At 28.5% G+C, this 14,655-nt stretch overlaps 2 protein-coding genes across 2 annotated transcripts; both read right to left on the bottom strand.

The window, feature by feature from the left end:
* Positions 1-1,756: 1,756 nt before the first annotated feature.
* On the bottom strand, positions 1,757-5,873 carry LOC145753475 (uncharacterized). The gene is made up of 2 exons (XM_082569884.1): positions 4,417-5,873; positions 1,757-3,494 (listed from the first exon to the last, which is right to left on the bottom strand). Exons 1-2 carry the CDS (start codon positions 5,755-5,757, stop codon positions 2,058-2,060), a joined length of 2,778 nt encoding a protein of 925 aa, XP_082426010.1. The 5' UTR covers positions 5,758-5,873; the 3' UTR covers positions 1,757-2,057.
* A 4-nt stretch (positions 5,874-5,877) lies between these two features.
* On the bottom strand, positions 5,878-11,379 carry LOC145753474 (uncharacterized). The gene is made up of 4 exons (XM_082569883.1): positions 9,481-11,379; positions 8,436-8,743; positions 8,134-8,184; positions 5,878-7,859 (listed from the first exon to the last, which is right to left on the bottom strand). Exons 1-4 carry the CDS (start codon positions 11,318-11,320, stop codon positions 6,363-6,365), a joined length of 3,696 nt encoding a protein of 1,231 aa, XP_082426009.1. The 5' UTR covers positions 11,321-11,379; the 3' UTR covers positions 5,878-6,362.
* Positions 11,380-14,655: the final 3,276 nt, after the last annotated feature.

Below are 14,655 nucleotides of genomic sequence, written 5' to 3'. Positions count from 1 at the left end.
GTTTTGATAGAATTAAAGATATGTAATATCTGCAACTCTATAGGGTGCAAATACACAGCAGACTACATACAAACTTTTTTTAATACGCTAAAAAAATTGGTTATTTTTTTAAGTTTTATTTGTAGTTCTATAAATAATTTCGCGTTACTGGTTACATTTAAATTCACACCGTTTCAATTATTTAAAGTTAGCCATGTGTGACTAAGAGTTGCCAAATAAATTTAAAAAAACTTATTTTATTTTAAACCGGTACTAAATCACATTCATGCCAAGTAAGATACGATTACAGAATTAACTATTTAAAAATAACCGCTCAATATTAATATAAAAAAAGAAATACTGAAACAAGTGTGTTTAGGCATAAACTAGTTGATTGAAATTGTATCTGGTATAAAAAAATTATTATTGCCAAGAAAAGTTTTGTTTTTTTAAAATGGGTTTTCAGATCAAAATGGGCTTTTTAGATCGCAACACAAACAATTTGGACCATACAAAGTTACTTATCTATTTAGCTACTCTAACACTTTGCGTCACAAACTTTACTTAATTATGCAACCTCTCTTTAAACTAGCAATGCATTATATCTTATTTTATTAAGTTTCCCGTTTTTTTCTAATATTAACTAGTTTTAAACATTTATATTCTCTTATTCCATATATGTGGACCCCCACTAGTTGGTGGGTTGTTTAATATATTTGTGCATTGTATGTGATATACGTTTTGAAAGGCCATTTTGGTACGTTCTTTCTTTAGGGTGGTTTATTTAGGTTGATCTCTTTATCACATGCAATTTATTGTGACCAGTTCGTGCTTTCCTACTAGAGCCATACTGGGTTATATTAAATGTAATTATTTTTACACTGTAACTACAATCGACAGTGATAGGATTGCTTTACTATTATAAAAAAAATGTGTCGTAATTTTTTTCCGTACAATTTTATTCTGTTATTTCGTCACTCAACCTCTATTTTAGTTCATTTTTATTTATTATTTTTTTGGTGTCTATTCTGAAAATGTACTGCTATTCTATCGTAATTATTACTAATTGAATTTATACTGGGTTTGGTGGCCATGCTATAATATACTATAAAATCTTTGTGTAAACATTAATACTTATGGCATGTTTTATTAAATTGATTTTGTTATTTTTTCCCTCGCTATGTTGTAATATTTATTGTATATCGTATTTATTATTTAGTTTTAACAGTGCGCGAAAAAAATGATTTGATTAACGGTATATCTAAAATAAGCTAAACAAGACCCCGGCAACGTGGTATAGTGGACAACACTTGCTACACCACCATGAGGTCGTGGGTTCAATCCCCGCTGCTTCTATGCTGTAGCGCCCTAGAGTAAGGCGCTATAAAAGTATGAACTCCGCGCTATAAAAGTATGAACGCCAGCACTAATCGCGCAATCGACCTTTTCACATTGAGGAAAAAGATATATACAAAAAACAGTATTGTCGGATGTTTATGATTAAAGTTTGTTTATGATTAAAGTTTGTTTATTTTGCAACCTTGGCCCTTTATATGAACCTCTATATGTAGAAGTGTAACTTATTGTGCATAAGTTAACCCTTTGTTAACATTAAAAAACAATTTAATTTAACAATTTTGTATTTGGTGGAAATTATTTTTGTTATCGTTTTATGATTTCATTAAAATTTTAATATTAGGACTTTTAAAAAATAATATTTAACTTCTTCCTATTTTTTGTAAACTTAAAAATATAGTATTGTTAAGGTAGGGTTTTTATGAACATTTATTTTAAAAACACACCAAAAAATAAGAAAAACTGTTAATAAAAACACACTAACAAAACATCTTACAATAAACATGTGTTAAAAATAAATTTTTTTTTATGTAAAGAATGAGCAATAAATTATATCTATGAAAAGTGTTTTTTTAATCAACAGTGTTTTTCATACAGAACAAACAATTAATTACATTTTCTGAAATTTAATAAAAAAGCATCTTGTCAAAATTAATTTCTCAATGTACAGTAAAAAGTTGTATATTCAAACATCTAAAATGTTAGCCTTGAATTTGCTTTTGCTAAGTGTGTTTTTGAAGATGTTTGGTTAAGACATATTTATACCTAAATCTTTTATCACAATATGTGCAAGGAAATGGTTTTTCATTTGTGTGTTTTAAAATATGACCTTTTAGATGATGTTTACAGGAAAAGTTTTTATTACATTGTGTACAATGAAATGGTTTTTCACCTGTGTGTATTCTAGCATGTCTTTTTAAAGAAGGAGCACATGTAAAACTTTTATCACATTGTGTGCATTGAAATGGTTTTGCACCTGTGTGGATTAAATTATGTTTTCGTAAATAAGCAGCACAAGTAAAGCTTTTCGTACACTGGGTACACAAAAAAGGTTTTTCACCTGTGTGGATTCGAATATGATTTTTCAGTGATGCATTGCTGTTTAAACTCTTATCACAATATGTGCAGAAATATGGTTTTCCCCCTGTGTGTATTCTAGTATGTCTTTTTAAGATAAGAGCTCGAGTAAAACTTTTCTCGCATTGTGTGCAACGAAATGGTTTTGCACCTGAGTGGATTGAAATATGTTTTCGTAAATAAGAGGCACAAATAAAGCTTTTATTACATTGTGTGCAATGAAATGTTTTTTCACCTGTGTGGATTCGAACATGATTGCGTAAATAAGAGGCACAAGTGAAGCTTTCATTACATTGAGCACACGAAAAAGGTTTTTCACCGGTGTGGATTCGAATATGATTTTGCAAGGATGCATTTCTGTTTAAACTTTTATCACAATATGTACACTTAAATGTTTTATTTTTTTTCATTTTTGAGTTTTTTTGTTTACTGTTTTTTAAACCATTAGAGTTTAACTGTAAAATTTTCTTTTTGTTTGGCTGTTTTTCAACCTTAGATTTGTTGACAAAATTTGAAACTAAAAAACCTTTAAATTCATTGGTAACATTTTGTCTGTATGTTGATTTGTAACTGCTTGAATTTCCCAATTCTTCTTTCACTGCAGGGATTTCAGATGTAATATTTAAATTTGGTAAACAGTTGGAACTTTTTTGTTCTAATTTAACAGAGGTTGATAGGATTACATCTTGACTTATTTTGTTAGTGATTGCATTGTTCTGATCTTGTGGTTGAATAACAGCTGTTTGTTGTTTATTAGTATTTATATTTTTAGAGTTTGTACCTGTGTTAGATGGAATATTAGTATCATCAATGAACTTTGTTTGTAAGTTAACATCTGTGTTTCCAAAATATTGTATTTCAAATCCAGGTAGTCCTTCCAGATTTATATTTTCATCTTTAGATTCGGTATGTTTAATAACCCTACTAAAATTATCAGGTTTTAAACTTGTTAATTTATGCCCAAGATTATTAATTTCCTTCTGGATTGACTTCATTTCCTCTGTAACACTTCGTCGAAATAATTTAAGTTCCTCCAAAATTAATGAGTTAATTGTGATGTTGGATTGTGTGTCCATATTTAAGCACCAAGATTAAAATTTTAAAGTTGAGCTTATAGCAAAACTATTTTATTGTTTTAAAATCTAAAAAAGAAAAAATATGGTATATTATATAAAAATACACATGTAGTAGCTTAAAACTGTTTTAGATAAATTTTTATCACATTTTTTAAACAATAATACTGCTAGACATTTTTTAAACAATAATACTGCTGTTTTGTCAAGATAATGGTGACCTTGCGAATATTGGTGACTTTGATGAAATTATCCTTGGCTTTTAAATAAATGTTTGGAAACATAAAAATATATATTATTACAAAGGTAGGAATTTTATATAAACATCCACTTTGAAAACACTTAACAACTGATAATAAACATGCATTGTAACAAAATAACTAAAAATTATAATAACACAACATAACAATACAAAACATAAAACAATTTATCAACTTAACATTATTTAATTATTTTTTATGTAAAACATAGAAATTAAAATATAAATTAATATTCAGTGTTTTTTTTTATTTAAGAGTTTATTTTTATGAAGAACAACCATTTAGATTTAAAAATATTTATTAAAATAAAATTATCTTTTCAAAAATATTTTTAACAATGAACAGTAAAAAGGTATTTATTTAAACATAAGCCTTTAAACACGTTAGTAAAATTTACAATTATCACGACAGTGCCTTAAATTTGCTTTTGCTGAGTGTGTTTTTGAGGATGATTTGTTAAGACATGTTTATAGCTAAACCTTTTATCACAATGTGTACAAGGAAATGTTTTTTTATCAGTGTGTTTTAAAATATTACCTTTTAGATAATGTTTATAAGAAAAGTTTTTATTACCTTGTATGCATCAAAATGTTTTTACCTGTGTGGAATTAAATATGTCATATCAAAGTAGATGCATTAATATAACTTTTATCACAAAGTGAAAATTTTTATTTTTCATTATGTTTTCGAGTATGTTCTTTTAGGTGATGAGGGCGGGCGAAACCTTTGTTGCAGTATTTGCAGACAAATGGTTTTTCACCTGTGTGTATTCGAACATGTTCTTTAAGTGCAACAGCACGAAAAAACCCTTTATCACAATAAGTACATTGAAATGTTTTTTTACCTGTGTGTATTTTAGTATGGGTTTTTAAATAAAGAGCACATGTAAAACTTTTATCACAAAGAGTGCAATGAAACGGTTTTGTACTTGCATGTATTTGAGAATGACTTTTAAAGCTATTCGCGTGACTAAACCTTCTATCACAGATGGTGCACATAAATGGTTTTTCACCTGTGTGTTTTCGAACATGTTCTTTAAGACTCCAAGCACGATTAAAACCTTTATCACAGTATGTGCAGACAAAAGGTTTCTCACCTGTGTGTATTCTAGTATGTCTTTTTAAGGAAAGGGCTCGGGTAAAACTTATATCACATTGTGTGCAATAAAATTGTTTTACATCTGAGTGGATTAAAATATGTTTTCGTAAATAAGAGGCACAAATAAAGCTTTTATTGCACTGGGTACACGGAAATAGTTTTTCACCTGTGTGTATTCGAATATGTTTTTTCAAGGATGCATTGCTGTTTAAACTTTTATCACAATATGTACACTTGAATGTTTTATTTTTTTTCATTTTTGAGTTTTTTTGTTTACTGTTTTTTAAACCATTAGAGTTCAACTGTAAAATTTTCTTTTTGTTTGGCTGTTTTTCAACCTTAGATTTGTTATTTGAAACTAAAAAACCTTTGAATTCATTGGTAACATTTCGTCTGTATGTTGATTTATAACTTGAATTTCCCAATTCTTCTTTCACTGCAGGGATTTCAGATGTAATATTTAAATTTGGTAAACAGTTGAAACTTTCTTGTTCTAATTTAACAGAGGTAAATGGGATTAAATCTTGACTTATTTTGTTAGTGATTGCATTGTTCTGATCTTGTGGTTGAATAACAGCTGTTTGTTGTTTATTAGTATTTATATTTTTAGAGTTTGTACCTGTGTTAGATGGAATATTAGTATCATCAATGAACTTTGTATGCAAGTTAACATCGGTGTTTCCAAAATATTCTATTTCAAATCCAGATAGTCCTTCTAGATTTAAATTTTCATCTTTAGATTCGGTGTGCTTATTTACCCTATTAAAATTATCCGGTTTTAAGCTTGTGAATTTATGTCCAAGGTTGATGATTTCTTTTTGGATTAGTTTTAATTCTTCTGTGACACTTTGTCGAAATAACTGAAGTTCCTCTAAAATTAAAGCATTAATTGTGATGTTGGATTGTATGTCCATATTTAAGCACCAAGATTGCAGTTTTAAAGTTTAACTTATAGCTCAACTTCTGAAATGTACTAAAATGTATAAAATAAAAAATAAAGTTTATTGTTATTCATAAGAAGTTGTAACGAATAAACTTAAAACATGTTATAACAACCCTTAACAAACATAAAAACAGTTGTTAAAATGAAAATTAAAACGTCATATAAAATAGAAAAATTAAATTAAAATTACACCATTGAATAATATTTTACATAAAATATTATCAGTTTATCCTTTTCACAATACAAAAATAAATTACCAATGGAGCAATTACATTAAAGTTTTCAATAAAACCAAAATATCACGGGAACATAGAATAAAAAGCAAGCGCAATAATAATTTTTTTCAAATCACACATGCTTTTTATATTCATGCAACAAAACTAATTTAGCCATACTTTGGCAAAAAAAAACAATAAACCCAATTTAACAACAAATACATGTTTTCATACTGCTGTAAATTATTACACATTTTTAAAGGAAATACTTTAACCAACAAGCAGTAAAATAAAAGTGTTTAAACAAGATTTTTATAGGCATTGGCCAACCTTTATCATATTAGTTGCTTCAAAATTGCTATTAATGTTTGTGTATTTGAATGTGTTTGTCTAGAACATATCTATAGGTAAACTTTTTATTACAGTATGTGCAAGAAAATGGTTTTTCTTCTGTGGCTGTGTGCATTCGAATATGACTTTTTAGACCATGCGCATGACTAAACCTTTTATCACAGCAGTTGCACGTGAAGGATTTTTGACTCGTGTGTTTTCTAATATGTCTCTTTAAAGAAAAAGCATGAGCAAAACTTTTATCGCAATGTTTGCAGGTAAATGATTTTTTACCTGTGTGTTTCTGTAAATGAAATTTCAGACCATTAGCTTGGGTAAACCTTTTATTACAATAGGTGCATACAAATGGTTTTTCACCTGTGTGTATTCTCATATGTACTTTTAATGTGGAGGAGCGAGTAAAATCTTTATTGCAATGTGTACACACAAATGCCTTTTCACCGGTGTGTTTTCGAACATGTTCTTTAAGACTACAGGCACGATTGAAACCTTTTTCACAGTATGTGCAGACAAAACGTTTTTCACCTGTGTGTGATCTAGTATGGGTTTTTAAAGAAAGGGCACATGTAAAACTTTTATCACAAAGTTTGCATTGAAATGGTCTTGTACCTGTGTGAATAAAAACATGTCTTTGTAGATAAGAGGCACAAGTAAACCTTTTATTACAATATGTGCAGAGATATGGTTTTTCACCGGTGTGGATACGAATATGATTTTCCAATGATGCATTACTGCTTAAACTTTTATTACAATATGTGCACTTAAAGGGTTTGTTTTTATTTATTTTAGAATAGCTTTCTATACTGTTTTCTGAACAATGATGGCTTGATTTTAAAATTTTCTTTTTGTTCGGCGTTTTTTTAATCTTAGATTTGTTGTCACAATTAGGAAATTTAAAACCTTTGTATTCATTGGAAACATTTTGTCTGAATGTTAAGTTATAACTGCTTGAATGTCCCGGTTCTTCTTGAACTGCAGAGTTAAAATCTGGTAAATTATTAAAACTTTCTTGTTCTAATTTTACAGAGGATAATGAAATTAAATCCAAATTACTTTGCATTAATTCATTTTGATTCATTTTATTTATAGTTGGTTGATCTTGAACTTGCAAATTAACATCAGTGTTTCCAAAGTACTCTAATATAATTGGAGAAAAATCTTCCACATTGATATTTTTATCTCCAGAATTGGTATTCCCTTTCGTCTGATTAAAATTATCAGATTTCAAGCTTGTAAAATTATCTCGGAGTTTAATAATTTCCCCCTGGATTAACTTCATTTCATCTGTAACACTTCGTCGAAATAATTTAAGTTCCTCCAAAATTAAAGAGTTAATTGTGATGTTGGATTGTATGTTCATACTGAAGCACCAAGACTGCGGTTTCAAAGGTAAACTTAATACAAAACTTTCTACTTGTATTAAAATCTGTAAAAAAATGTGGTATTCGTTAAAAAAATCACTGTTACCAATAAACCTACAACATGTTAAGGGTAGTTTTAACACAAAAAATTTCAGCACTTAATAAATTTAATTATTTTTCCAGCATAGAATAATATGCAAGGGCAAAAATTAAATTTTATAAATATAGTGTTTTGTACAAGTTTCTTTTTATTATAAAAGCAGCCTTATAATGTTGTCACACATTTTGAAATATTTTTGCAATAAATAAAACACACATAACAAAAAATACTTTTAACCCAAAACCTTGTATAAGAGAATTACTTCTTAATCCAAACAAAGGTGTCATCAAAAACTAAACCATAAAAACTTCTACACAAACCTTACAACATAAGGTACTCAAAATCAACTTAACAACAGTAACTCTTAAAATCTAAATGTATCCAAAAAAGATTTTTTGAGATATAATTTAAAGTAAAACCCTTAATCAAACTGAACAACATGTTTTTTAACAAAGTTTGCAGCCTGTGTGTATATAAATTTTTTGTTTGTATTATCTTTTAAACAACCACACAATTAACTTCTCATTTGGCTATTGTTTGAACTAACACACCATTTTTATTTAACTTATTTTAGTTTGGTTGTTTTTTTTAAACTTAGACAATTTGCCAACATAACTTAAACTTCCAAATCTTCTTTAACTGCAGGAATTTCTTTAGCAGCAGGGACCAAATTGTTTGGATTTACTTTATTAGTATTCATATTTTTAGAGTTAACATCTTTGTCATTTTTATCAGTAGTGTTATCAATTTTAGGGATATTATTTATACTAAAATTTTTGGCCTGTAAATTAGCATCATTTTTTTCAGAATTCTTCAATTCATCTTGGGAATTACTACAGTGTTCATAATTTGCATTAAAATTATCAGGATTGACACTTGTAAATTTATCTCCAAGATTAACAATTTCCTTTTGCATTGATCTCATTTCTTCTGTAACACTTTGTCGAAATAATTTAAGTTCCTTTAAAATTGAAAGGTTACTTGTATTGTTAGATGATGTGTCCATACTTAACAAAACCAACAGTTGTTTCTACTAAAATCTACAAAAAAAATTAAATTGGTGAAAAATATCATAATAACAAATCTAATAAAAAATTTAAACAACCTTTACACCATATTAATTTCTACTAAATGTATAAACAAAAATTATCAAAGACAAGAGAATGTTTTATCAAAAAGAAGGTGTTTAAAAGAAGAAAGTAAAATAAATTAACAAAAGTTATCACAAGTACGTTAATATTTTTTCGCCTGTGTATGTTTAATTAAACCAAAAATATTCAAATTAATAAGCATAGCATGCACATTAAAATGATTTAAATTTAAGTAAGTTGTACAAATACGGTGACATCGAAACACTTTATTAATACATAGTCACACACAAATCCTTTTTCTAACTACATTAACTTCATGGTTTTTATAAGTGATTTTGTCAAAATTTAACACAAAAAAAAACTACAAAATAATTTTAACCTGTAGTTAAATACTCATATCATGTGCGGTAAACAGTTTTTTTGCCTTCGGTATAGGCAAAATAAAACTTTTATTACAATGGTTACATAAAAGTTAGTTTAACAAAATGGTTACCAAAGTGTTTTAGAATATTATTTATAAAATTTGGTTTATGGAAAGGTGTTTATTACATTGTGTACAATAAAATTATTTTTAACTTGTGTGTTTTTGAAAATGGGTTTTTAGAAGACTCCCTCGCCTAAACCTTTTATCACAAAGAGAGCAAGAAAATGGTTTTACACCAGTGTGTATTTGAATATGACATTTTAAAGCGTTTTTTTGACGAAACCTTCTATCACAATATGTGCAGGTAAATGGTTTCTCACCAGTGTGTATTCGTATATGTTGTTTAAGACTACTTCCTTGCCAAAACCTTTTATCACAATGAGTGCAATGAAATGGTTTTTCATCTGTGTGTTTTCGAGCATGACTTTTTAAATTATTAGCTCGACTAAACCTTTTATCACAATGCGTGCACTGAAATTTTTTTTCAATATTATCTGCGTGTATTTGAAGATGTCCTTTTAGACAATTGGCTCGACTAAACCTTTTGTCGCATTGTGTGCAATGAAATGGTTTTTCACCTGTGTGGTTTCGAAAGTGTTCTTTTAGAGAATGGGCCAGTTTAAATGTTTTATCACAACGTGTGCAATGAAATGGTTTTGCATTACTGTGAGTTACCATATGATTTTTCAAATAATGCTTATGGGGAAAACATTTACTACAATGCGTGCATTTAAACCGCTTTTCACCAGTATGTTTAACAATATGGGTTTCTAAATAATACTTTTTACGAAATTTTTCATCACAAAGAGTGCAATGATATGGTTTTTCACCGGTGTGTAGTCGAACATGTATATGTAGACTACTTGCTTGACTGAACCTTTTATCACAGTGTGTACAATGAAATGATTTTGAATTAGTGTGAGTTAAAATATGGCGTTTCAAACTAGATTTTTGGGAAAAGTTTTTATTACAAAGCATGCATATAAACTGTTTTTCACCAGTAGGTTCTGAAATATGCCTTTTTAACATATTTGCTTGACTACCCAAAGAGTTTTTCACTAATTTTTCATTGGTATGCAGTCGGATATGTCTCTTTAGAAGAAAATCATGTTTAAAACTTTTATTACAATGTTTGCATTTGAAATGTGTGTCCCCCTTACGTTTATTTCCACTTGAGTTATTTTTTAACCTGTCACAATTTTTCTTTAAATTTTGTTTCTTGTTTATCTGTTTCTTTTTTTTGTATTTCGAGGCAATATTTAAAGCTAAAGAACTTCGATAGTCAGTTGTAGCTTTATTTCTGCTTCTTAAGTTATCAGCAATACTTGAATATGCCTTTTTTTCTTTATTGTTACCAACAAATTTGGGTGAAATGATTAAGTTTTCTTGTTCTGAAATAGGTGAGGTCAATGGGGTAAAATCTCCATTTCTGTTTTCTAGGTCATTTGCATTACTTGAACAAACCATTTCTTCTTTAATTTTAGGAATTTCTGTAAACAATTCTGGCGAAATGTGTAATTTTTTCTCACTTGAATTAACTAAGGCTAATGTAGTAAAACTTGAATTACTGCGCATACTTTTATTTTGTATAATTGGATTATCGTCTAAAGAATTTTGAACTTGTAAATGAATAATATTGCTTTGTAGATTATCAGTATTAGGATTTTTGGTTTCACTAACTGTGTTATTGTTATCCGTAGTGTGTTTAGTGTTGGGTAAATCATTTACCCTTTCAATAAACTTTGTTTGCAAATTTACATCAGTGTTTCCAAAATATTTTTTAATTTTAGGAAATTCTTCTAAATTAATATTATTTGGACCAATACACTCTCTTTTTTCCTCCAAGTTATTAGATCTTGAAATTTTAAATTTTTCTCCAAGATTAATGATTTCCCTTTTAATTAGACTTACTTCTTCTGTCATACTTTGTCGAAATAATTTCAGTTGGTTTATAATTAAAACATTTGTTGTTTTGTCAGATTTGGCCTCCATGTTTTTTTTCAATTAGTTACAGTTTTAAAGACAAATTTATTGCAAAACACCTATTTTAATAACAAAATCTTGAAAGAAAAAAAAATATATGCAATTTTTCTTTTTAAAGCAAAACCTATAACAAAACAACTGCATAATACTATTTAAAGCAAAAAACTTGGGTTAAAACCCCTCCCCTCCTTCCATACTTTCAATGGCCTTTAAGTTGGTGCTACACAGACTTTTACATCTTGCTGATTCAAAAAGAAATTGGCAAATTTACTATCGAAAAATATATTAACGTTCATCACAAACAGCCAAAGAGTGAGTTGAGGTAACAAATGCTACTCTATCATAAGACTTTAAAGTCGGCCTTTTAATAACTAAATCAAGAAAAAAACATAGAGTGTCCACTAAAACAAATATGTTAATCACTAATTGCTATAACTATGTATCTTAGGAGTATTTATGTGACAAACTATCTTATCAATGCTCCTGGTTTAAATAAATAAACAAGGTAGATATTTTAGCATTATTATGCTATAATTTAATAATTTGATTTTGTCAGTTTCTGAAATTTTTTAGTTAATAGATTCAATTTATAAGAAATCAGTTCTACTGAATATCATGGATCACTTTTTTTAATAAAATAGGCAAAAATTAAATATTTTTTGGCTGAACAACGCGCAAAGGTACTTTGTTATTTTCTTAACCGTTTTCACTATTTAAAATTTATATTAACAAAGTCATAAAATAAATAATTTAAAAATTGCATTAATTAAGTTATGTATAAATATATGTATAAGATGATGCCACTTTTGCAAAGTATATATAACAATAACAAATAAACACAGAATTGTATTATTGCTTGAATGCTTTTGACAGTTTTTGACACTGAAAACAAAAATGATACTTACTGTTGTATTATGCCAGAATACTTTCACATAGATTTTAGGTACACAGGGCAAATTTTTTAACATGAAAAAAAATCTAAAGGAAAAGGCAGAAAGTTGTGGGTAAAATACCAGCTTATGTGCATTTATTTGTTTCAAAAACAGGTTTTTCTAAAAACTAACATGTGTCATTAACTTAACTGCTTTACAACCAATAAAAACTTATATATATACTTAAAAATATGGTCCTACGCTGACTTTATAAACGGGAATTTCATTGCCGACTCCCCACCGTTTTTTTTGCAGGACGAATCTTCTGGTAACTTTTTAAACATTTTGATAAATTATGTTTAAAGGCCTGTTTACATGACAAGGTAACGTTGCGTTGCGCTGCGTTGCATTACGTAACTTTACGGATTCTAGGGATTAACAAATACAAAATATCTACTAAAAGTATACCGCTTACGAAATCTTGCATAAATTTTGCTTCGGCTACAAAACTTTACGAAATCTTACGTAACTTACGCAAACTTTCGTACGTGTGAACGACTCTGTTCATTTCAAATGGTTGCGAAATCTTACACTACAATACGTTGCATACGCCGTGTGAACGGGCCTTTAAGAGTTTCCAAAAAATAATAATTAATAATCTATTTTCTTCAAATATTGTTTAGAAAGACAGCCCTATTTCGCAAAATACGTGATATCATAACGCATTGTCTTGTGTCACCTAAAAGCGCATGTTTTCAAAATTAGTTTTTTTATAGGTTTTAGTTTGTAAAATTAAAAAATTGACACGGGAAAAGAAGGATAACATGTTCTTGCACATTATTCCTTAAAAAACTATTAATTTACTGCTTATTTTATTTTAAATACTGTCTAAAAAACTGTGTTGGAATACGCAAAAATAAAATTTTTTGCGGTAATTAAAATGTGAAATCCCCACTGTTTAAAAAAAAAATTTTTGGCCAAAGTGTCTGGCATTCTGTGGGTGAAATACCAGCCTATGTGCATTAACAGATAATTTGCAAAATGCAGAAGGGGTCAGAGTTTCTATATCTATTCGACTTTATTTCTTGCACTTTAAGTTAATCCCACATTACCCTTTGACTTTTAAGGTAAATACTACTATTCTTGCTTTTCGCTACCCACTGTAAAGTACAAATATTACGTCAGTACGTCCTGCCACGCTTTCCACAAATTTTTGCTAATGTTTACATAGATTCCCTCACAACTCCCCATATAGTAATTTAGGGTAACCAGACACTTTGGCCACCGGACACTTCGGCCAAAATTTTTTTTTCAAAACAGCGGGGATTTTGCATTTTAATTACCGCGAGAAAATTTATTTTCGCGTAGTTATATACAGTTTTTTAGACAGTATTTAAAACAAAATAAGCAGTAAATTTATATTTTTTTTAATAATAATGTGCAAAAACAAGTTATCTTTCTTTTGGCATGTCAATTTTTTAATTTTACAAACTAAAACCAATAAAAAACTAATTTTGAAAGCGCGCGCTTTTAGGTGACGGAGGACAATGCATAATGGGCTGTATATTAAATAAACTTGGATTTTTTTATATAGTGGATTGACTACAAAAGCGTGAAAAAAATGATGTTTATCTTTTAAATAGTTGTTTTAAAGCAATTTATTTTTTTCGTAAAATTTTATGCTTATGTGTTTGTTATGGTTTTTTAATTTTTTAGAAATGCGTTTTATTTCAGTAGGATTGAAATTATAATTAAACTTATTCGTAATTTCGTTTTAAATATTGATAATATAAGTTTAAAATCAATGTGATGTACTCTAGCACAAATTTTTTACCTCAAAAGCGTTCGTTTTTAATGCGTTTCAAAAATACGTTTTCGAGAAAAAAAATTTAAAAAAATAAATATTCCAAAAATTAACATATATATTTATCTTAACAACAGGTTAAAACTTTTTTAACTATTTTACTTTTTGTCAAATTTCATTTTAAATATTGGTAAAATATGGTCTTGCGTTAAAGGTATACGTGGGCTTTACGTTGCAGACTCCCCGCAGTTTAATGAAAAATTTCGCAGGCCGAGAGCGATTCGTCGTAAAATTTTGAATTTCGATAAATACGGTGTTACGTTGACATCAAACGCGGGCTTTACGTCGTGGACTTCCCGCAGTTAGATGAAAAATTATGCAGGCCGAAAGTAAATTTTGTAGGGCATGAGCGCCCGTCTTTAATCCGTTTTAAAAAGACATTTTTAAGACAACAATTTAAAAAAAAATATATATTCTAAAAACTTACATTTATATTTATCGTAACAACTTATTAAAAATTTTTTATGTATTATACTATTTGTGAAATTTTATTTTGAATATCGGTAAAATATGGTCTTAAGCTGACATTTTACGCGGCAATTTCGTCACCGACCCCCGCGTTTTTTGCAGGCCGAACCTTCTGGCCGAAGCTTCCGGTCCCCATCCTC

Source organism: Corella eumyota, chromosome 5 (genome assembly GCF_963082875.1).
Source record: "Corella eumyota chromosome 5, kaCorEumy4.1, whole genome shotgun sequence".
NCBI lineage: Eukaryota > Metazoa > Chordata > Ascidiacea > Phlebobranchia > Corellidae > Corella > Corella eumyota.
Note: the sequence above shows the minus strand (reverse complement) of the source record. Positions and strands in the feature narration are given on the sequence as shown.